General features: G+C 34.0%; 3 protein-coding genes across 4 annotated transcripts; 2 read left to right on the top strand and 1 right to left on the bottom strand.

The window, feature by feature from the left end:
* Positions 1-174: 174 nt before the first annotated feature.
* LOC130613781 (coiled-coil domain-containing protein 113-like) lies at positions 175-13,390 on the top strand. 2 transcript variants are annotated; one of them, XM_057435122.1, is made up of 13 exons: positions 175-411; positions 4,823-4,914; positions 5,915-6,114; positions 6,796-6,888; positions 7,059-7,121; positions 7,511-7,591; positions 8,003-8,158; positions 8,635-8,742; positions 9,274-9,342; positions 9,765-9,815; positions 10,092-10,127; positions 10,458-10,568; positions 12,579-13,390. In XM_057435122.1, exons 1-13 carry the CDS (start codon positions 296-298, stop codon positions 12,645-12,647), a joined length of 1,245 nt encoding a protein of 414 aa, XP_057291105.1. In that variant the 5' UTR covers positions 175-295; the 3' UTR covers positions 12,648-13,390. The 2 variants fall into 2 exon arrangements, with proteins under 2 accessions (XP_057291105.1, XP_057291106.1); XM_057435123.1 differs by lacking the exon at positions 12,579-13,390 and adding an exon at positions 11,306-11,326 and having other exon boundaries at positions 177-411.
* LOC130613784 (uncharacterized) lies at positions 12,984-14,090 on the bottom strand. The gene is made up of 2 exons (XM_057435125.1): positions 13,922-14,090; positions 12,984-13,838 (listed from the first exon to the last, which is right to left on the bottom strand). The coding sequence occupies exon 2, from the start codon at positions 13,562-13,564 to the stop codon at positions 13,196-13,198; it is 369 nt and encodes a 122-aa protein (XP_057291108.1). The 5' UTR covers positions 13,565-13,838; positions 13,922-14,090; the 3' UTR covers positions 12,984-13,195.
* A 4,180-nt stretch (positions 14,091-18,270) lies between these two features.
* On the top strand, positions 18,271-20,657 carry LOC130614405 (alpha-1,3-mannosyl-glycoprotein 4-beta-N-acetylglucosaminyltransferase B-like). The gene is made up of 3 exons (XM_057435832.1): positions 18,271-18,455; positions 19,032-19,148; positions 19,680-20,657. The coding sequence occupies exons 1-3, from the start codon at positions 18,359-18,361 to the stop codon at positions 20,411-20,413; spliced, it is 948 nt and encodes a 315-aa protein (XP_057291815.1). The 5' UTR covers positions 18,271-18,358; the 3' UTR covers positions 20,414-20,657.
* Positions 20,658-21,753: the final 1,096 nt, after the last annotated feature.

Below are 21,753 nucleotides of genomic sequence, written 5' to 3' on the forward strand. Positions count from 1 at the left end.
AAGTAGGCTGGATTCACGCTTTTCCCGTAGAAGCTCACCAAATTCTTATCTCGGGCATTTTGCTTTTTTATTAATGTAATATAGCGGCAGATCGGAGAAAACGTCAAAAAGACCCTTGTGGTGACGTGGAATAGTTCGCGTCTGCAAAACTCTTCATTCTTACTACCCAAGGGGTATAGTGCAGGGTCGGGACGAGGCAAGTGCTTGATTTTTGATTTCTCAAAATGGCGATGAAGCTGTGAACGATGTAAACATGATTGTTGTCAAGTGAAGGATTCCGGGATCAAATGATTAAATGGCTTCCATTATCAGTGGTTCCGAGGCTGATTTGAGCTCTGCTGCTGATCCCGAGGAAGAAACACTTGGAGAACTTACTGATGAAGAGCTCTTTGTTCTTGTAAAAGATACGAAGTATATACTTCTTAAATTTAGTTATTTTAATTTGCGTTTTTGATCGTGTATTAGTCTAGCTAAGCTAAAAAGTGAAGACATCCACTCGCTTTGCAGAATTATGATCATAACTCTGCTAGATTTATAGTAACACATTTCAGAGCTGTCTAGTTTGTAGTATAAACATAAGAAAATATCAGTGAAATTTTTTCAGCATCAGCATAAAAACCCATATTTTGAATGAGATATATTTTTTCTTATGTTGGTTGGTATATTCCACAGGTCACAGGTCAAAAATTTTAAAATAATGACATTATGACATTGCAAATAATTTTATTTATTCAGCTACAGTCTCATGAGGGTGCCGATAAGCTGCATACAACGTAAAAAGTGCAGGCGTTTTCGGGCGAGTTCGGCATTTTGAAAGAAAATCAAGTATTTGCCCGAATAAGCTCGAACAATGCCCGGAAAGGAAAGGAAAAACAAACACTCATGATTCAAAAACTATAAAAATTAAAATAAAATTACTATGTGGTAGCAAAATTCTTAAAAGAACTGTTTTTGATACTGTATAAAAAGATTTACTTGATTAATAACTTATATACAAACTTTATTATAACTCCTTTGTCTTCTTCCAACTATATATATTGTTTGAATAACAGTTGCGGCATAAAGAAAATAATCCATTAAATTTGGACCTGCTGTGGTTTCCAATTGTTTCGTCAAATGAAGAAATTATCTACAATTAAATCCATGATAAATTGTCTGTTCCGCCCGTAAGTGCAGTTTTGCAGACTTGCGTCATCCGTGCTCCATCAGCGTTCACATCTGCATTACTTAAGAACCCACATGGCTGGATTTCTTATGTAAGACCTGGTTACCAACGACAAAGGGGTCGGGCAAAAGAGATTTATGTCTACGTAGTTTTTTAACTAAGTCAGGAGTCGGTGAATTAGCTAGGATGGAAATATGGCGAGCAAAATTGCTTGCGTAGACACTCTGAATCGAGCAATTAATTGCTCGGGAGGTTATTTGCTCATGGCAAGGCCTGGAGTCCTTTCCATTATTGATGACTGATACAATTATAACTGCTGTTTTATTTTTGATGGCGACATTAGAAGAGCGCTGGGGACTGGGGTCTTAATAATTAGGCTAAAGATCAACACGTTCCCCTTGACTTTTGTATTAGCCAGGTGGATGCCACTTAACTTTAGTGTTGAGATTGAATTTAAAAAACACACATTCTAAACAGCTTTTTTGAAGTTAAAAAAACTACAAAATATATACACATATACGAAACAGAACAGTTAATCTCTTTGGCAATGACAAGCTTTTTGGTACAAACACCTTTTTATTTTAAAAATTAAATCCACTACTTGTTGGTTATTTAAACTGATCATTCCTTTGTGTAAATAAGGTGTTTGTGTATCATTATTGAAGTATTTAACTTTTTCTTCGCTGTTATACCCATATACACTTAAATTGCTTTCACCATCCTGTTTATTATTCTTTTCATTTTTATCTTTTACCTATTCAGTTTCACTTTTTCGATTGACCTTTCCGCTGACACTCTCCCTTTTAGTGTTGACCTTTTCCTACAGTACCACCTGTCTACCAGTTGTTTATCTGATTAAATATGCAAACTTTTAAGAACATTTTGAAATAATTGAATTAAGCAACAAGGGGGAGAGCAACTTTATGCATGCTGATAAGCACGTTGAGGTAAAAATGATAAAAATAACATGAGAAGGGAAATATATTTTTTTAGCTGAGATTTAAAAATCCATATAAAAATTTCTCAATTTTTTCATAAGAAACAAATTTATTAAAACGGCAAAGCTGAGATTTACTAAAAATTGAAAGCATTTTAAAAACGTTCATAGCCTGAATTATTTCATAGATTAAGAACAAAATAACGTGAGTCTAGAAAAAAAAATTTTTTCAAATTTCAAAAATGCGTACCTGACTTTAAAAATCAAAACTTTCATTTTAACATTTTTATTTTATTTCTATTTTATTTAGAGAAAAACATTTGTAAGAAAAAATAAAAATCTAAACTTTCAACGTAATAAAAGTGTTAATATTATTCTCTCGATCATAGTTGACATTTCGTGATTGTTAACACATTTAAACAATAGCATTCATGTCTTAAAATTAAACAAGTTTTCACATATACTATTGTTAACGCACGCGATTAAAGACAACAATAGAAACATGCAAAATATATGTGATAACAATAGACACATAAAGTTTCTTTATGTAAACATGCCCCCATTACGCGACATCGTGAAACGCATGTACATGTAACATTACATTCGGGCGGTACTGTACTTCACGTATTCCTTACCCTCTCCTTCTTCGCTACTATCACTATCTATCACTATTATTTCACTCATTGTTTACTTTTTTTTCCTATGACAAGTTTTTAATTTGAGCTGTGAATAAAAATGTTACATCTCAGAATACTTGACCATGTTGGATTAAGAGCCCCTGTTGCGGGTGTACATTTATTATTTGAACTGACAATTGTTTTTAATTTATTTTCTCATATCATCATGTTCCTGTGGATAATTTTGGAAATATCGACCTTGTCCCACGGTATTTTTAGTCTAACGTAAGCACAGGTCGAATTTATGTGTTTATGGAGCTGCATCACTAGAATTGAATTGACAGATTTTAAGTCATCAATATACAAAAGAAAGAGCAGGGATCCCAACACAGATCCCTGCGGCACCCCAAAAGCGTCTGCATGAAGCAGATCTGATCCTGTGTTGTTTTCAAGAGTCAGCTGCATTTGGCCCGTTAAGTAGGACTCGAAGCAACTCTTCAAAGGCAGCATCTGTGATATCACTTCATGTACTCATATTCTGAGCATGAGTATGCTTATGTCACAAGTGAGAAGGATAGTTTAAAATGGGATTCCGGTTGAGAATTTTCTGTTTTTATATTTTCTTTGATGAAGCTTCCTATTACATGTATATAGCTATGCATTATAAGGGCCAGTGACAAAATACATGTTTTCACACTGATAGCCATTTCCTAGCAGGGGCATCCTATTCTCCTTTCGATAAAAAGTTGATATGAAATCTTTGTGGTAAAAAAGCATAACTGATAGCAATTTAATCTCCCTGTATAATGATTTAAAAACAAAACAAAACAAGCTGTTATTATGGCAAAAACCAATATTTTAATGAGAAATTTAGCCAACTAAATAATAAGCATAGCATCATCTGCATTGAGCCCTGCATAAAAAAGTTCATTATTTTATTAACATAAACCATTTGCCTTTCCTTTCATTCTATTCTTCACCCAACACAAAACCATTATCCAACCAAGGTGATAGCAAAATGCTCAAAATACAAAATCCTGCTACATTGACTATATAAAAACTTGGGTCTTCAAAACTATACAGCTAAGTGTTGTTTTAGTATTCTGGTGTAATTAATCCTTTAAATGCCATTGACAATGCTGTTCTATTAGGGTTGTAAATGTCAATTTGATTTGAAACCCTTTGCCCTGCTATGTTGCAAACAAAACAGAATTTTTTGGCGAATCAGTATGTCCTGTTTGTAAACAGGGCACAATTAACCTTCCCAATCTAGAAAACGCTTTTGAGGCGTTTCTACGACATAATATGTCCTATTTTTAAATTAAATGCACTCCTTTACAAAACTAAACAGTCTGGATGAACCCAGATTTTCAAAAATTTTTGATACCTTTAGCTTCATTTTTTTTAAATTATCTCTTAATTTAGCCAGATATTACTTAAGTTTCTGATGGAAAAATAATTATCTGCACTGCTTTACAAGAACTATATAATACGTTCTTAGCAAGTTCTTAATGTTGTCAAATGATATCCTAGTTTTTAAAAAGGTTATTTAATTGCTAATAGCAAATGCTTTTGCATGGACACACCTACATATGTGCATATTTGAAACCCTTTTTTATCTCTGTAAATAATTATTGAGATGTGGGATCCACCACATGTCAACCTACAATCTTTTGAAATGGCTTGCAAATGTAATTTCAAAAATGTTCTAATCAACAAACATGTAATTCAAAACTGTGTGGTGCATGGCACATCCTGATTAAAAACAGTATATATCATTTATACTTCGCACGATAAAGCTAAATATCACATTATTAAATAAAAGCCAAACTTGTAGGACGTTCTGTGGCATCACATCACAGCAGTGCAACAAGCTTTTGTAGGCGATTGCTAAAAGTTCTGTCACATTGGTATATTCTTATAAACAAGATTTTTAGGTTGAAAAATAGATTTGGAATTCTTTAAGTTAGTATTATCTCCATCTGCACCATGTCACTATTTTACACATCTTTGATCTCTTTATATTAATATAAAAAGTGAGATGTGAGAAACATTTGTGTTTATGTTGAGCAAAGTCATAATATTTATTATATTTTTCTATAGCCACACTAATGATGTGCTTATGCTGGAAACAAAAATGTTCGAGAGTTACCTAAAAAGAGTTGATCCCAAAGATCTTGATTTACAACAGCCAGGTTCGGCAAGTTTATTTCATGTTATTTTAAGCACAATATATATATATTGTGTCTTATGCATGCATGCTAGTGGTTCCCCTTCCTCCCTATTAACTGCTACCTGGATGTTTTTCAAATCCCAGTTGTTTTTTGTTCAGTGCCTACTTCTGTGCGTATAATGCAATTAATGCAGAATCTATTTTTTTGGAATGCTAACGACTTGATACATCACTGATGGAGTAATTTCTAGGATTTTTAATTGTTTGTTGTTCAGTGTCCACTTATGTGCATATAGCATTATTTTGTAACTTAACCATGAAGTTATTCATTATAGTTTTAAAGTTACTTGTCTTCTACTATCAAAATTTAACCATCTTTATTGTTCTCTTTATTGTCCCAAATAATAATCAGGTAAGATTTCAAGGTAAATTACATAACCTAAAAAAATGGGGACCCAACTAAATAATTCAGATATAATTTAGGTTAAAAATATCTTATCTTGACCGTGTTGGTTTAAACTGAAATTCGTCTGTATCAAGTTTGTCGTTGTTATAGTAAAATATTAAATGATTTTTATATGTTTTTACCGTTTTTTCTAAATTTTAGCATCTTAGATCTCCTACATTCTCCTATAATTTCCTAGAAATTTTAAAATTAAAAAGTTGTGGCACTGTTAGGAACTCTAGTGCAGCTATCACTTCTGTTAACAAACATATTAACAACTGTTTTATGTTCATTTTGAATTGAATTACTCATTCGAAAGTTTTAAATAGCCTGTTTTAAAGTGATTTCTTGTGGGAAGTATGATGCGAGTAACGGGAAATCTGAATAAGCATGACTTGTCATGGGGACCCTCATTTAAATAGGGGCGCTTAGTATAATTAACCCAGGATTCTTATTTAGCAATGGCAGTTATTGAGTAGGGGCGGTTATTGAGTAGGGGCGGTTATTGAGTAGGGGCGGTTATTAAGTAGGGGCGGTTATTCTGTCATTTACTATATGCAGACTGTTGCATTTATAGGAAGTACTCAGCAAGCCACACCAGAGCCTACCCAACGAACATTCAGGAAAAGATCCAGATCGCGTGGCCATTCTATTGACAAGCATTTGAAATTAACTGCAGAGCAGAAATGCGATATAGCGACCAGAGAGCTGGAAGAGTTACGCGAGTCTATTGAGAAAATGAAAGAAGTTGCCGAAAAGAAACTAGATAACTTTAAGGTAAATCGAAACAGGGTATTTTTTTGCACAAACATAATTGGTTAAACAAATGCAGGTGATTAAAAAATAATGGCAGAAGTATATGTATATATATCCTCTAGCATACAAAAATAATCTCGCATAAGATGATTCCACGCAACGAGTGTTTTAATTTAAAAGGTCTGAATAAGTAGCTAACAGAAAATAGAAATAAAAACAAAACAAAACAATGTAACAAAATGATAATAATAAGAAAAAAGATTTTTTTTGACAGGAAATTTTTTAAAAAACACTTCAAAACTAAATAATATAAAAATTAATAAATAAATAAAATGGTAGGCAAGAGAAAGTCAATTTTTTTGGTTTGAGTACAAACAACTTGACGTGGAGTCTGTTTTATGTCATCCTAGACAAGAAGAGATATATACGTATTAAAATTAGTTACAATTTAAAAGGTTTCTCCTCACGATAAGAATTAAAAAAGGGGAAATGCCCTGATTTATGAATAAAATCAATTACTACACTAAGAAATTGTCAATGCAAACTGTCACGACAAGCTTATCATCAAATTTCTTTAGCGTAATAAACTTTTTACAATATACAGCAGGTTTCCAGTGCTGCGATAATACATTATTATTGCGCTGTTTCTGATTGTGCTTTAAAACTGTTCCCTGTGCGTTAAAGAGGGTTTTCTTTATGTAGGCTGTTATGGAAGAAGCCGATGTTCGATACACCGAAGTGAAGAAAGCACAATATGAATTTAATCGCGACATTGTCAATGGTGCTGTTAACCCGGTAAGGAAAAATTGCATTAGCCTAGATTCTTTTAGCCTATTAATTAACGGTATTAGTCCTTACAGTAACCATAATGCAAGCCAATGACAAGAAATGTTAACAGCATGATAAATTTGATTTTCCCTCTCATTAGGACCTACCATAGAATATCTTAACTTTTTTTTTTCTAGAGATCAAATCGTGTGATAGCTGAAAAACTGACAAGATCAATAGATGAGAAACTTCGTTCTAGAGTATGTTATTTTTATAATAGTAAAGCAAATAATAATAAGCCATGGGTTGCACCAGGTTGCTGGTGATGTCACCTTGGTGTCACTTTTGTCACCCACCTGATCATATGCTGTCACTGTATCTAACAAATAATACGTATGAAAATAAGATTTACTATTGACGGTACAATTTATTTTAATTGTTTCACTATTTTAAATACCTTTCATTATTTAGAGATGCACTTTCTTTTATACCTGTGGAAAATTCCACAGAAGTTCATTTATCGCAATAACGTGGATAAAAATATATCAAATTTGCTATTTCGTGTTTCTGTAGCACGAATTTTTTAACGCGCACAAACAGACAGATTACAGGTATTATAACGTAGGAGTTATTTATATTGTATTTTTAGGATACATTGATTGAGAAATTGCGCTTGAAAAATTCGACATTAAAAGTTCAACAGAAGAAATTACAGCTGCAGTTGAAACAGGTAACATTTTGCTCTGTAAATTTGTGATTTTCTCACAATAAGAGCTCTTCAGAAGTAACGAGTTTTGTATTACTCTCATAAACTATTATATAGTCGGTGGCCCGTTGAAAAATTCATTGCGTGCGTCTTGCTACTTGCGGTACCATTTTGCGTGACAGACAGACAGGCGTATACGGCTATTTAAATATAGACTGATGCTTGTCCGTTTCCTTTTAAATCAAATCGGCGTTTACGAAATTCCCGCCTCAATTATTTTAAACTACTTTTAACCAATTAAGTATAGTAATCAAATTTAAAACAAAAGAAGTTAACGCTTGAACGATTTCATTGAAATAACATTTTTTACTGCAGCTATCTATACATTTCATGTAACCCTCCGATTTCTTTATTTAACTTTTTTTTCTTCTGCAGAAGGAAGAGATGGGAGAAGTTCTACACGAGGTAGATTTCAACCAATTAAAAATTGAAAATAGTCAGTATCTAGAAAAAATCGACGAGAGAAACCAAGACTTGTTGAGGTTAAAACTAATGTCAACAAACGTTTTGCAAGTGTTGAATACTTATAAGGTTAGTTATGTTACAGGGTTCCTACGCCTATTGGAAATCTTAAAAAATACTTGATACTTATTCACATCTATTTAAGGTCAATTTTTATATACTTCTATCTAAGGTCAATTTTTATAATGTATTTTCTGTGAAATAAAAGTCCAAATAAGCATGTGTAATGCATAAGAATCATCTGCATATAGAAAAAATGATTTTAAAATGTTCGCTGAGAATTATATCAAAGCTTTTTTTAATATGTTGGAAAGTGTTAATTTTTGTTAAGCTAAAGCTACCATACACCGTCTTTGCTCTTGTCTATATGAAAAATTTTTAAATTTAAAGAAAGAAAAGGTTTTAATAAGCAACATTACACCACATGATAATTTCGTTTTGAGTACAAACGAAAAATTTCAAACCACTTTTAGTTGCTTTCCCCATGTGTACATTACAACCTCCGTACCATTTTGCACCTAAAACATGTTTTTACCCTATTACAGAAAAAGCTTCATGTGTTGACGAAGGAGTCGGACAGATTATACTCAGAAATTAACCAGCGTAAAGAGCTACTGTCAAAAATCGAAGCAGAAATGAGTCTCGTTGAACAGGTACCGTATGATTGATAAACAAATTGTTTTAAGGAAGGTTAGTTACCTTTTGCTGTAGGGTCCCTGCTACTGAGAACCAACTGTAGAAACGCAGGAAAATATGAGAAATCAAGAAAGAAGTTTAGTGGATAATTCAGACAGGGAAATTTTATTGCCATGACATTTCTCTCCAAAGATTAAGGTGGGGCGTAGGCGGTTACTTTCTCATGCGGAATACATATTTTTCGTTAGAATAAGCGGAAGAACTCTGGAAAATATAAAGAATCGGAAATGAAGTTTAAAATATCATTTCCTGCAGACGTAGCAAGATACGGATTCTTTATTGCCCAGTCTTCCTCAGCTCAAAAAAATAGGCCGTTACTCCCTCACGTTGAATACTTACCTCTCGTTATTTAGTAGAAAATGCGTGAAAGTTAGAAATAAGCAAATCTCACAGGTTATGAGAACAAGTACGTTTTTTGGCGGTTTAATTGGCATCAGATTATAAACTGTGGTGTAATTATTTATTAATTAATTGTTTCTTTTTTTTAGGAGAAAACAGCTGCTCACGCAACCAACAAAAATTATCGGCAAAACTTACAAGATTATAAAGTCCCTGATGTAAACACATTTTTATCAGTTTTCTTTTTTTGGTGGTTTTTTCAATTGTTCTAAATTAGTGTTACTTACTGACCTTATTTTATGTCCAAAGTATAAATGCGGGGCTGGCTTATTTTTACCTAATACTGACCATTATTGTATTGGCGGTTTGGATTGGCCCATTGAATGTGTTGGTAGTTGGGACGGCCAAGAGCCTTCTTTAGACAAATGTGGTTTAGATTTAACGAGTCGAGTTTTAGGTTTGGCCAAAATGAAATTTCTTCAAAATAAATATCTTTTTAAAATTAAGAAAGGGATGACAGATATATTATACTAGTCGGTGACCCGTACATAAATCCACGGGTTCTCCCGCTTTTATGTGTCTTGATACTGCGATTACAATTTTTTATAATATAGATAATGCATATCTAACCAACTTTTAGGTAATGGAATATGTGCAGGAAAAAGCTCAACTTTACGATTTGAGAAAAGCGGTAAGTTTAGTGTAGACAAAACGTGCGCAAAGACTTGTTTCTTTTCTTATAAGTTAAAATACTTAAATTATTAAGCCGTGCAGTTGTTGTTTTCGATTGTTTAACGCCCATCAAAGGTGAATATGATTATGTAAGCGTAGAGTATACAAATATTCGATTACCTGAAGGAAATTTGAAATATATTCACATATCGTTGATGCAAAATCCGCGCATGCGTTAATTCAGTCCCGCCAAAAAAAGACATAATTTTCATACGATTTAACGTTTTCTCTTTAGGTGCAGAGTTGGGAACGAAAAGTTGAAATAACTACAGTATGTCATCACTACTTGTTTGCTTGTTTGTTCAAACTGAAAGTTTAAACGGATCTTTTAATTTATATTAACCGCTGAGGCAATTATTGTGTTTCTTCTTTTTTTTTTGGCGCATGTTAACCGGTTAATGTTTTCTATCTTTTCAGCTTTTGTATGTAAAAAAAATATTAACTTGTTCCGATGTTTTCGCGTATTTTATAATGATAAAGTGTGATTATAATTACCTGTTTCAAATAAATTGGTAAAGGGTTACCACTGTCAAGGAGATTTTTGGCAAGGCAGCGATTGATTTAACGAGTGTTGAGAGTTGACAAAATCGATTTTTTTTAGATGGCTTTAAAAACCCAACAGAGCACATGGAGACAATTGAAAATGAACGCTGGCGATGTTCACCCACTGGTACGCGCGCCTGCTGCGCCAGATTTCAACCACGTGCAGCAGGTAGGCATGTCGTGAGTCTTTGACGCATGTTTGTAACTTTTAAAATTCGCATGTAATTTATTTTTTCGTTATGTAAATAATCAATTTCTACAAAATTATGTTGTTATAAAATGTTAGAATAATTTTGTTGTTTATTTTAAAATTCAAAAATAGGTCTTGGGTTAAAATTCGCTCTTGCGCGCGTTATTTATACACTACCTTGCCAGAAGAGCTGGATTATCAAAATCTACGTTTGTAGCCAAAATCTTAAAATTTGTTTGTTTAAGATTTATACGTCGCTAGAAAACGTGATGGTATTTTCATCTTAAAATGTGAAGAGATTTAAAAAAACAAAAATAAAAAAGTTTTTAGGAGATAAAAAAGTAAAGACACAGACTTACCATTTTGAACGCTAAATCTTTCAAAATGGTCGTCGGTACGCTAATTGAGATTGTTTTATATACCTTCCCCATAAAAATCGCGTTCTGTAGGGATTTTCCGAAATTTCCGAAAAAGCTGCGTGCAATCATTTTAAACACATAGAATACGACTGTTATTAAGGAGATGACTTGCCAATACTCTTGTACATGTGGACACATTCTTGTAGGTAAAAAGCGGAACCATAGCTATGGGGTAAAATGGCTATTATTGAAATCTCCAAATAGCACTGAAATTAATTTTTTTTAAAAGTTTTACTAAATTTAAGCAATGGTTTTATCTGTCTTCTGTGGTCTGTTGTTTATGTTTTTTACATACAGAATTGAATGCTCCCATGTGTTATTTGGGATTTGATTTGACTATCATGTGTGTAGAATACTCCGCCGGAAGTCTGTAGCAGAATCCTTTGGCTTAAATGCTAAAACCGTCCAACGTAAAGCATTGGACAATTGGCTTTGTTTATTGATATCGCATTGGCCAGATTATTTATATTTTAAGCATATCTGGTTATCTATGGGAGCCAATTAATTCAAAAAAGCACTTCGTGTTTAAAGGCTGAAATACACTATAATTTTTCAATGATCATTTTTCAATGATACATTCCAATGTCATCAAAAATGACAAATTTCGGCGCGAATACACTATCATAAAAAACATGAAACTTGAGCATGTTTTCTTAGTAACATGAACTTTGAAGAAGAAATAGCAGCTGCTGTTGTTGTGTATATGTTATCAAAAAAGAGAGTCAAACGTAGGAAGAGAAAGCAAAGAAATGTATGGGCGAAGCCCTGGTTAAATAGGCGAACTGACCTTGGCATCTACAATTAGGCCGTGGGCTATTTTCAATAAAAAGCTCTCTAAAATAATTTTCGTTGCGCATATTTGGTGACCAATATTTTTTTGGTTAAATAAACGTTTTTGGTTGTACTGATTTATATTATCGATGTTACCAATTTCGATACCCCGCAGTTTTCGTGTAATTAAGGGTTTAAAAATGTGTTATCGTGTGATATAGTGCATTATCGATTTTACGCGTTTCTAACTAATAATAACATTACAACAAAGCCAAAACTTTTCTTTTTTAAAAAGTACGTACAACTAACTTACTTAATGCAAATATATTTTCAAAAACTGCATTTAACATGCGATTATTTCTTTATCGTGTGATATCGTTATGTATCGATACTCGATAACATGAAAAAGCAACATTTTGGCTGTAAATAGACAAATTTTTGTCGCCATTAGTTATTATATTCTTGCCTAAGCCTTTTATGATTGTTAGAAAGTATAATATTAAGAATGTTAAGTCTCAGAAGATCATAGCGAAGATCTTAATGCTACCCGATAAAATAAAATAAAATGAAAACGCTGCTTTCATATATTAAAAAACGTTAAAATCTATGTCCTCATCGCTCTCTGAGTTGTTATCAGAGGATTCGGTGCTAGTACCATCAACTTCAAGAGGCTTTGCGTTTTCACAGTTTTCACATAAACTGGAGCACTCAAGACCGTTTTTTCTGCAACCACAAGCATTGTTGGTGCATGATTTTTTGCATTTGCACGTTGTTGTTTGAAGTAATGCTTGTGTTGCAGGTTTTTGATCGAGCCATTTTATTACAAGCGAGCTGTTATTCAACGTCCAGCCATGGTCGGTTATGCTAATATCTGGAATGAACTGAACAGTGCGTCGTTTCCAGATAAAAGCTTGGTATATAGCTCTTAAAAGATGGTAGCGCAAGGCATCGACTGTTGATGGCAATCTGTGCTGTATTTTCCACGAGTGAAAAGGTACAATCTTGTACTGTTGATTGTTGAAGATACTGTCTGAGAACTTTATCAACTGCAAACAAAGACAGCAGCTTTATTATAGCTCTCTTCCGTAGCATCTGCTACATCTCCGAGGATTAAAAAAAAACCTATGTAAAGTGGCTTGGTTTTCATTACGTCAAAGCATTTCTTTTTTCCTTTTCCATGAAAGGAGCTAACTGAATCGCAACCTGTGAAGGCGTGAAATCCGACGAGAGCATCAGTAACTTCACCAAGGGAGTTCGCGATGTTATGCATATCGAGAATTTGATTTTGTTCGCCAACGCCAGTTTCCACAAAAAAAACGATGATTAAAATTAGGTTCATCACTCATATTGAGTAGCCAGGCCATGAAATTGTACAGTAATGGAGGAACAAATTCTCGAACATCTCTTTTAAAAAAATCAGCAGAAGTGGGTGGCCAGTTTACGATGAACGATTCTGGCGCCTTGATGACATTGCGCAAGTAAAATGCTGCATGGTAGAGATAGAATTCCTCGCGTCGCGTTATCACCCCACTCACTTTCGTCGCTGGAAGAACTCTCTGATGTTGTACCTTCACTTTCTGTTAGATTTGCAGATTCTAACATGTCCCCCGTCTCATATTCTTTTAGATAAACAATGTAGCTCTTTCTGCGAAATTTTGGGCGATAGAAGACGAGTTCAGGGAAGTCTTTTTGTAACTTTAACCGCAGTCTAGAAGTTTTATAATTGAAAGTATTGCTACCCTGTCTAGCAGCAATATATCTAAATTTTCTAACCAGAGTAGTCATATTGACAATTTTTTTCTTCTATTAATTTCATTTTGACATAAGTTTCACAAAATATCTCATAGCAAGACTCGTACTGCGTCAAATTCTTTTGTTCATTTTTAACATAAAGCTTATAGCAGGGTTTATGATATTGTACTTCGAGCGCAACACAATCTTTTTCTCTCAGCACTGTCAAAATTCACTCGTCATTTTTAAATTCGGCCGCAGCCTTCAACTGACCGCATGTCAGTGTCTCAGCTCGTGAAAGAGTTATACGAGTTCGCTTGCCACTAATCTGAAAATAAATTGTTTCGAATATTATTCGATCATTCGATCATTCGATCATTCGAATAATGTGCTATAAATAAATATTCTTACTTTTTCAGTTTTATAAATGATATTCTTTTCACAAATCATACACTCCGAGGCTAGAACATGCTTCGATCTTTCAGAAATTTTCATAGGCGGAGAAATTCTGCAACTTTTTCTTGCAGGAGGTACAATGTCATCTTTTGTTTTTTTGACTGCATAATTCTATGGAGAAATCGAATTGCAGAAAAAAACATATAAAATATAGCTACACACAATTAAACTAACTCTGCAGCTGAAATCTTTAACATCACATACCTTAGAAATTTCAAATTCCTTTTGTTTTTTATCTTTCGTTTGTTTTAATTTATTGATGTTGGTAAACAACTGATAACATTTTCTGTGATAACACAGAGGCGGAAATTCCTTGTTTTCTAGTTTCTTTTCTTCACTCTTGGGAAATACATCGTAGGAATTTTGGGCAATTGCACACTCTACGCTATTTAATTTAATCCACTCTTTCCTAAATTCTATAATTCTACGCAATCCTGCACTACTACAACGTACGAGTGTTTCGTTTACTACACAATCCGAATGAATAAAACAAAAGCTTTCGTTTTCCATTTCTCATTCGCGCTCATTCAAGTTTGTTTACTTTGTAAATCGCGTGGTCAGCATTTTTTTTCAAAATTATATTTTACCAACTGTAAATCGCAGTGGGCATAATAGATTTTCGGTCATTCCGTATTGTAGCAGGTGGTTCTTAGATCAGAACAAACTGCTAAATAGGGCGGAGAAAGACGTGGCAGATCGTCGAAGAAACTTGTCATTATAATTGTATTTTTTGAAAAAACTGCGGGTTTACGGAGTTGGTAACATCATTTTTTCTCATATAGAACATTGTTTCTATGAACTTTTGGAAGAAAATATCGGTCACCAAATTTGGACAACGAAACTGAACGATATTGTTGTATAGCCCACGGCCTAAATATTCTCATGTATGAACTGCGCGTGGAGGAATTGCAGAGTATACGCGATTTTAAAGAATGCCGCCGAATATTTTTGATGAGTTCCTTAATCTTATAGAAGCACATTTACGAAACCCAATTCCTGCTAAGAGGCTGGCTTCTCCAAATCTCAATAAAATTTTCAGTCGCTTCTTGCTTCTCTATTCTCGGGTGAATTATCTTGTTCAAATCTTTGTTTTCAAAAATGTTTACGCCATCGCGCGCAACAAACACGTGTGCGAAAACAATGGATTTGATTTAAAACAATAGAAAAGAATGTCATTGAAAAATTAAAAGTTGAACATGTTCAACTTTTAATTTTTAAGGATCATTGCCTATCAGAATCAAAGCAAATCAGAGCCTAGGGGATTAATTATAATTATTATTGCACATAAAGTTTAAACATTTCTCTTCTCCCTTTATTGGGGTAAAGTGATGTTAAGTATCTATTTATGTAATTGCAGAGGATTGACATTCATAAAAAATAACCAATCAGGAACAAGCTGTAGTTACGGTTATTGACATTTTCGGACCTGTGTGAAAAACTACTTCTTCGTAGAGCTTGAAATTAAATCTTAGAAAGTTGATACGAAATGCTCTTTATGTGTTTGTAACGATATAAGTAGTTTAATATTTCTTTTATCTTCCTGGCTGTTGTTACACAGGATAACCATTTAAAAAAAAGTACAATATTTACAAATATATATATATGAAAAATTTCTGTTTTCCAACGGGTCCTGCTCTCTCTCCTGTTCTAAGAAGAAGTTACTGCGCGCATATATTCTTAAACTTGCTACTTAATTTTTCTTTTTGTTTTGTCTATTATAAGCATCACAACCTTCACATGAAATTTCGTAAACAGTATTGCTTTGATCTTCCAGGTTAATTTTGTCCTTTGGTTTAGACACAATACTGCGTGGTGTATCTTCAGAGTTGAAAATAAATTTGATCTTTTGTTTCTTTTTAAATTCGACGAACGATCTCGCTAGTACCTTTGACAAAGAGTATAAGTGCTGACGCAGTGATTTTTTCTGATGTTCCACTATTGCCTTATTTGGTATTTTACTTTTAATGTGAGACTTGGCTGAAATACTCGGTTCGTTTAAACGGAAGGTCTAAACATGACGGATAACCTGCATGGGAAAATTTGTGAAAGGTTTCTTGTCTCCTTTGCTCTCATTGTATCTCCTTCTTTTTTTTCGATTGCCTCTTTCAGTTTTGAAATTATTTCTATCGTAAGAATTGGAGCTGGAGAGCTTGGAATTGGAGAATTTATTTATTACGATAGCAGATTTGTCTCTTAAGTCAAAGCTCTAATTAATACCTGATGGTAGTTTCTTTGCGTCTGTCATTGATTTTGGTGAACTTCTTGGGGTGTCCGTATTTAACTGATTTCCTTTTCTTTTTATAAACGGTCGACGATAAGACTTGATTTAATGGTGTTGTTGGAACTAAGTATTTTATGATTTAAGATGTTTCTTGTTGCATGGTTCATTTAGTATCTTGCATATTTATTCTTGATATCTCTTGTGATCTGACTTTTGCCAAAGTGGATTCTTTTGTTTTGTTTGATAACATTGCATTATTTCGATTTGTTTTTTTGTCTTATTTTTGAAGATTTATATTTCTTCAACATGATAGTTTAATAGTTAAATTTTCACGAGAATAAATTTTCGCGAATTTCGTGAGTTTGCGAATAAATTCTCACCAATAATTCGATAAAGAAATATTTTTCGCGAAATTGAATTCTGGCATTATATTTGAACTTTGCGAAAATTAGTTGGAGGACAAAGCGTAGAAACGTATTTAAAAGGAGCGGAAGTAGCAACTCTCATTGGCATGGGACCTCATTCAGTTAGGAAAGCCACCCCTATAAATACACTTGCAGAATTTTGGAAAAGTTACAGCCATAACAATCAAGTACTCAAGTGCATATCAGAACAGGAATCACGATTTTGATAGAAAAATAAAATCAAAAAGGAGTAAAAACTTAAAATATTCTTCATTTAACGATTTTTTTACTCATTAAGGAACACGGGAAACGGGTTATTCCGCACTGGATGTTTATTTAAAAAAAGAGTGCTACTCTAGGCGTTTATTTGGAAGGGGGCGCTTCCTTTAAAAATCTAGGGCGTTGTTCTAAATCACAAAATTCAATAGACTAAAAAATAATTCAAACTGAACTACAAAGCGAAAGTTTGAATACTCTTTGCTGTTAAATAAACAAGAACAGTTTCTAGCTGCAGTTTTATCGTTTTAAACAATTAATCTCAAACTTCCTCGTTATTGTTGACCCTTGTATACCCTTGGTGTTTGTGTGATCATTCGTAAATATATAAACATTGGCGTTTAATGGCGTAGTTGAGCATGGGCGTTTTTTGGAAGTGTAGGGTTGTCCCCAAAGTTCTCAATTTTGAAAAATTTTTTCAAAGGTTTTTTAAACAACTCCATAAGTAAATTTTTTAACAACTTTTTCGTCAATCTCCTCAATTTTACTTTTTCAACATGTCGCGTGTTTTTATTTTCAAAATGGTTAGAAATAATTTGTATTTTGGCATTACCACTGAAATTTTTTTTCAATTTCTTTGAAAAATATGAAAATCTCCTCGACGGTTAATTTGAAAATACCGTCATCCATTCAAAAAAGCTTAACAGCTTTTTCAAAAGTCCTCACATCTCCTCAAATTTGACTCCATAAAATAACCGACAAACGGAATTGGTTATTCACGACACTCATCATAGAAGATTGAAAATGAAAATTGAAAATAGTATACACGGGAACAGCTAATTTAAATTTCCTGAATATTGTCAATCTTATCCTAAAAAGAATGTATGTTTATCAAAGGGCGTTAGATGTTTATTGCAAATTTTAAAGTTGACAGGAAATTTATTCACGGAGGACGATGAAAGAAAGGGAAGGCTCTTAATAAAGGCGTTACTGTAAATGGCGCCAAAAGATCTATAATGGTTGGATCATTTAAATTCCGAGTTCACAGCAAACTCGCAACATATGAGCACCGAACTGTCATCTACATAGCACTAGTCATGCATCTTGCCTACACGGTTCTTAAATGAGTCTGAATTATTAAGTTTCAAAAATAGTTTTTTGCAGTTCGGGTAAATGTGTCACATTATTATTTCATTAAAATACCAACCTCGTCCCCATGTTGTTATTTTAATGTTAGGCTTAGTGAAGCTTTTTTATATTTGAACTGCCTGGAAAAATAAAAAAGCCTTACAAGTCCTAGGGATGAGGTTGTTAAAATACAAGTTTTCAAGTTCACACGTGTGACGAATTTTTCTACACGTAACACGTTGCTAAGCGACAAATATATACACTTCTATTTTTACAATGTTTGTAACCCTGGGTTACTTCGCGAATAAATGGTAAAAATGAAAACGCACGTGTTTGAATTCTACAAAGCATAATCGAGAAAGAAAAAGAAGTTCGTCTTTTGCAAGTGAAGAACACATCTTTGGTCGAGGACAAACTTTTGCAATGTTGGGTCGGATAAATACGGAATATTTAACGACGGGATGTGCACTGTGTTTTTTTGTCGCATTGTTATTGTTAAATACTTGGATCGTCTATAAAGGTACGGACTTCTTCGCACGTTCTTTTTATATAAACAACTCTACTTTTGTTTTCTTAATTTCTTTCCAATTTCGAGAGAGAGAGAATTGTTGACAGGGTACTGTATTTTTTTCATGTTTTTTTCCCTCAATTTTTTTTTAATTTTTTTTTTTATATTATACAGCCTTTTTTGTTTGAGCCTCTATTTTAAAATTATTGAAAAACCGGCTAATACATTAATTAAAAATGCTATGACATGCAAAGCCACACCTCGTCCTCAGCGCATTTTGCCTTGTTGATGAAGTTCCACCAGATACCCAGGGCCACAAGACCCTGGGGACGAGGTTGGCAAAGCCTGGTGGAATGAACGAGAAAAACGTTTATAACCCTATAAAACAGTGATCTCTCGATTTTCAAATTTGCATGATTGGTTAAACTACATAATATTATACATCGCAGAGGCAAGAAACAAATTCAAGATGTAGATGATATACTAAAGTAACAAAAAAATTTCTGCTACATAAAAAAAGGGCTGTGCCTCTCTCCCTAAAATTTAAAAGGCCCCTTACTTACAAACATCTCTCTTCGTTCCACGTAGAAAGTTGGTGCCAAGATGGTAGCTTTATTTTGGATGAAGTGTTTGCGTACGATCGTGATGAAAAGCCAATCAGAAGAAGAGAAGCTGCAATCGCTGGTGGTTTAAAAACTCAACCAGGTAGGTTGGAAATATCGCTTCCACGATCTCTTCTCTTGGGTGTAGTAAAATGCTCTGTTAACAAAGTTGGTAAGAAAATTCCATGTTTACGTTGTGTCTAACGGTTGCTTATGGCCAACAAGGACTATTTTAGTAACACTGGTCGGTGGCCCATGAAAAAATCCACGGGTTCTCCCATTCTTTGTGTATGTCCCGCTACTTCCGGTACCATTTTGTGTATTATATAAGAACATAAGAGACCAATGTAAACTTAATGAGACAATTCCCAGGCTAGATTGAATTTAGACTTGCTTAACCCTGTTTCTATCACGCACCTTAAGATCAGTGTATGATTACATTGTTTTATACCTTCCTAAAAGTCTCTACTTTAATTTTATATTTGTTTCCCGACCACGTCGGACCTGTTGTATACTCTCTAAGATCGTGCCGGCGGGAGGGGGATCTCTTAAGACCCCCTGGTAACTCCCCTTTCTCCACCGCCCTTTTCAAACTTTGTAAAAAAGTTTATATATAAATTTGTTTGTTTTTCAGTTTTCCTTCTCATTGGGATACCTACCGTGTTTCGTGAGTACAAAAACAACACCGTGTTTTATCTACCACGCACGTTAAAAGCATTAATCAACCCCCTGACGGAAAAAGAGAAAGAAACCATGCAAATTTTAATAATACTGGCTGATCGAGATAACAAGAAAAGAAAATATATTTACGAACAAGTTACGGCTCTTTTCGGCGATGAGCTAAAGAACGGATTAATCAACGTTATCGGGATTCCCGATCGGTTTTATTTGCAACTTTATGACTTGCCAAGAACATACGGCGACTCTGCTCGAAGGTTGTACTGGCGCTCAAAACAATCATTAGATTATGCGTATATATTTAATTATGCTCATAATTTGTGTCAATACTATATGCAAATCGAAGATGACGTCATCGCTGAATATGATTATTATCACGTGATCAGGCAAGACATAAAAGAACACAACGAAAAAACTATTGGTGAAAGTCGGGATGTATTGCCCTGGGAGGATAAGCAAGCAAAACAACCCTGGATGGTTTTGGAATATTACAAACTCGGATTCATAGGTCGACTGATACCTTCCTTTTATCTTCCAATGCTTTCGACTTTTGTTCGAACGTTTTACAACGAGATGCCGGTTGATTGGCTGTATCCACATTTGGCGGGAATGATGGGCATCCCTGCTGGTAAACTCGAGCACAGTCTTTTCACGCACATTGGTAAACAAAGCTCATCTGCGGGCACATAGTGATATTTTGTTTATTCCCACACTACTAATGTATTAACCTGTGAGACGTAACATTTATCAACGGCGGGAAGGCCATGGACATGTCTCGATTAACCAGAGATATATATGAATGTATATGTATTTTCCACGAACGATAAGTTTGCCTATCAAGACCTTTCCTAATATTTGCTGTTGTTGAAACTTTTGTTATTTTTCGTTATCTTTGGATTCAGTATGGTTGAATTAACACGCGGTAAAACTTTAACTTGTTTCAGTTGCAGGAAGTCCTGTGGTATTACTGTCACAGTCAAAGCTTCTGAATTAAATTAAAGAAACCGTTGTTGCAGATTATCTATTAGGGCTTTCATGCACACGGCTGAATGTTGTTGTGAGAAGAAAATAAATGAGATGAGCTTTTTTCATTCTTGTCTCATCATCTACTTCATCCTTTTTCGTTATCTTCTTCATTCTTTTTTGTTCATACTTTTTCGTTATCTTCTTCATTTTTAACTTATTGCTTGGAGCTCGTTCGAGTTTTCAGCGCTAAATTCTAATATTTAATTCAAACAAAACTGAATATAAAAAACCGCAACTGGTTTGTATAGCAGCGTACTGTCCATTTTCAAGTGGTTTCATCAAAATAAGTTTTTAATTTATGTAGGTGGTGTATTTTGTTGCTGGTGGTATGACACGGAAGATTTCTTGTAAGTTTGATGAGTGATTCACTAAGTATCTCGTGTCTGCTGGCATATACGCTAAAGATGTGGTCCACAGTAGGTCATTTTACGTTTCAGATATACGATATACCTTAACGGTTTTTGCGATAGAATAAGATCGTATGATAGAAATATTTAATTTTGGATAAATTTTTTTCCCCCAAATCAGTACAATTTATAATATGTTGCGGAAAACAAGAAATTAAGCCGCTAAATATCTTTAAAATTCTCTTTATCTCTTTAACTTTATGGTGGCTACCTACATGCACCATGTTAAGATATGCGTAAAAAATCTGAAACAGGCATGTAGCCAACCTTTACAACCACAATTTGCATTTGCTAAAATTTGGATGAATTAAGATGACATTTTAGATTTCGTTATTGTTTTTAATATCTGCCGACCTATATTTATATATAATTATGTCATAGTAAACAGCCATATTTTGAGCGAATTAAAAAAAATAAACTTCCCAAACTCGTCCCCAGGGTCTGTAGCCCCTGAGCCCTTATTACGGAATGGCCACCACTATCAACTTCATTAACAACGCAAAATGCCCTGGGAACGAGGTTGTAAGCTTCTCTTAAGAGAATTGTAGGCTTTCGGCCAGAGAATAGAATCAACTGCGTTTTCTGTTGCGTCTGAAA

This window comes from Hydractinia symbiolongicarpus, chromosome 11 (assembly GCF_029227915.1).
Source record: "Hydractinia symbiolongicarpus strain clone_291-10 chromosome 11, HSymV2.1, whole genome shotgun sequence".
Lineage (NCBI taxonomy): Eukaryota > Metazoa > Cnidaria > Hydrozoa > Anthoathecata > Hydractiniidae > Hydractinia > Hydractinia symbiolongicarpus.

What these genes read in the sequence shown, in the direction of transcription:
- LOC130613781 (XM_057435122.1), top strand. Translation starts at nt 296, where the DNA reads ATGGCTTCCATTATCAGTGGTTCCGAGGCTGATTTGAGCTCTGCTGCT. An exon ending in GTTCTTGTAAAAGATACGAA is followed by an intron (nt 412 to 4,822) that starts GTATATACTTCT and finishes ATTTTTCTATAG; the next exon opens with CCACACTAATGATGTGCTTA. An exon ending in TCAATGGTGCTGTTAACCCG is followed by an intron (nt 6,889 to 7,058) that starts GTAAGGAAAAAT and finishes TTTTTTTTCTAG; the next exon opens with AGATCAAATCGTGTGATAGC.
- LOC130613784 (XM_057435125.1), bottom strand. Translation starts at nt 13,564, where the DNA reads ATGACTACTCTGGTTAGAAAATTTAGATATATTGCTGCTAGACAGGGT.
- LOC130614405 (XM_057435832.1), top strand. Translation starts at nt 18,359, where the DNA reads ATGTTGGGTCGGATAAATACGGAATATTTAACGACGGGATGTGCACTG. An exon ending in TACTTGGATCGTCTATAAAG is followed by an intron (nt 18,456 to 19,031) that starts GTACGGACTTCT and finishes CGTTCCACGTAG; the next exon opens with AAAGTTGGTGCCAAGATGGT. An exon ending in TGGTTTAAAAACTCAACCAG is followed by an intron (nt 19,149 to 19,679) that starts GTAGGTTGGAAA and finishes TTTGTTTTTCAG; the next exon opens with TTTTCCTTCTCATTGGGATA.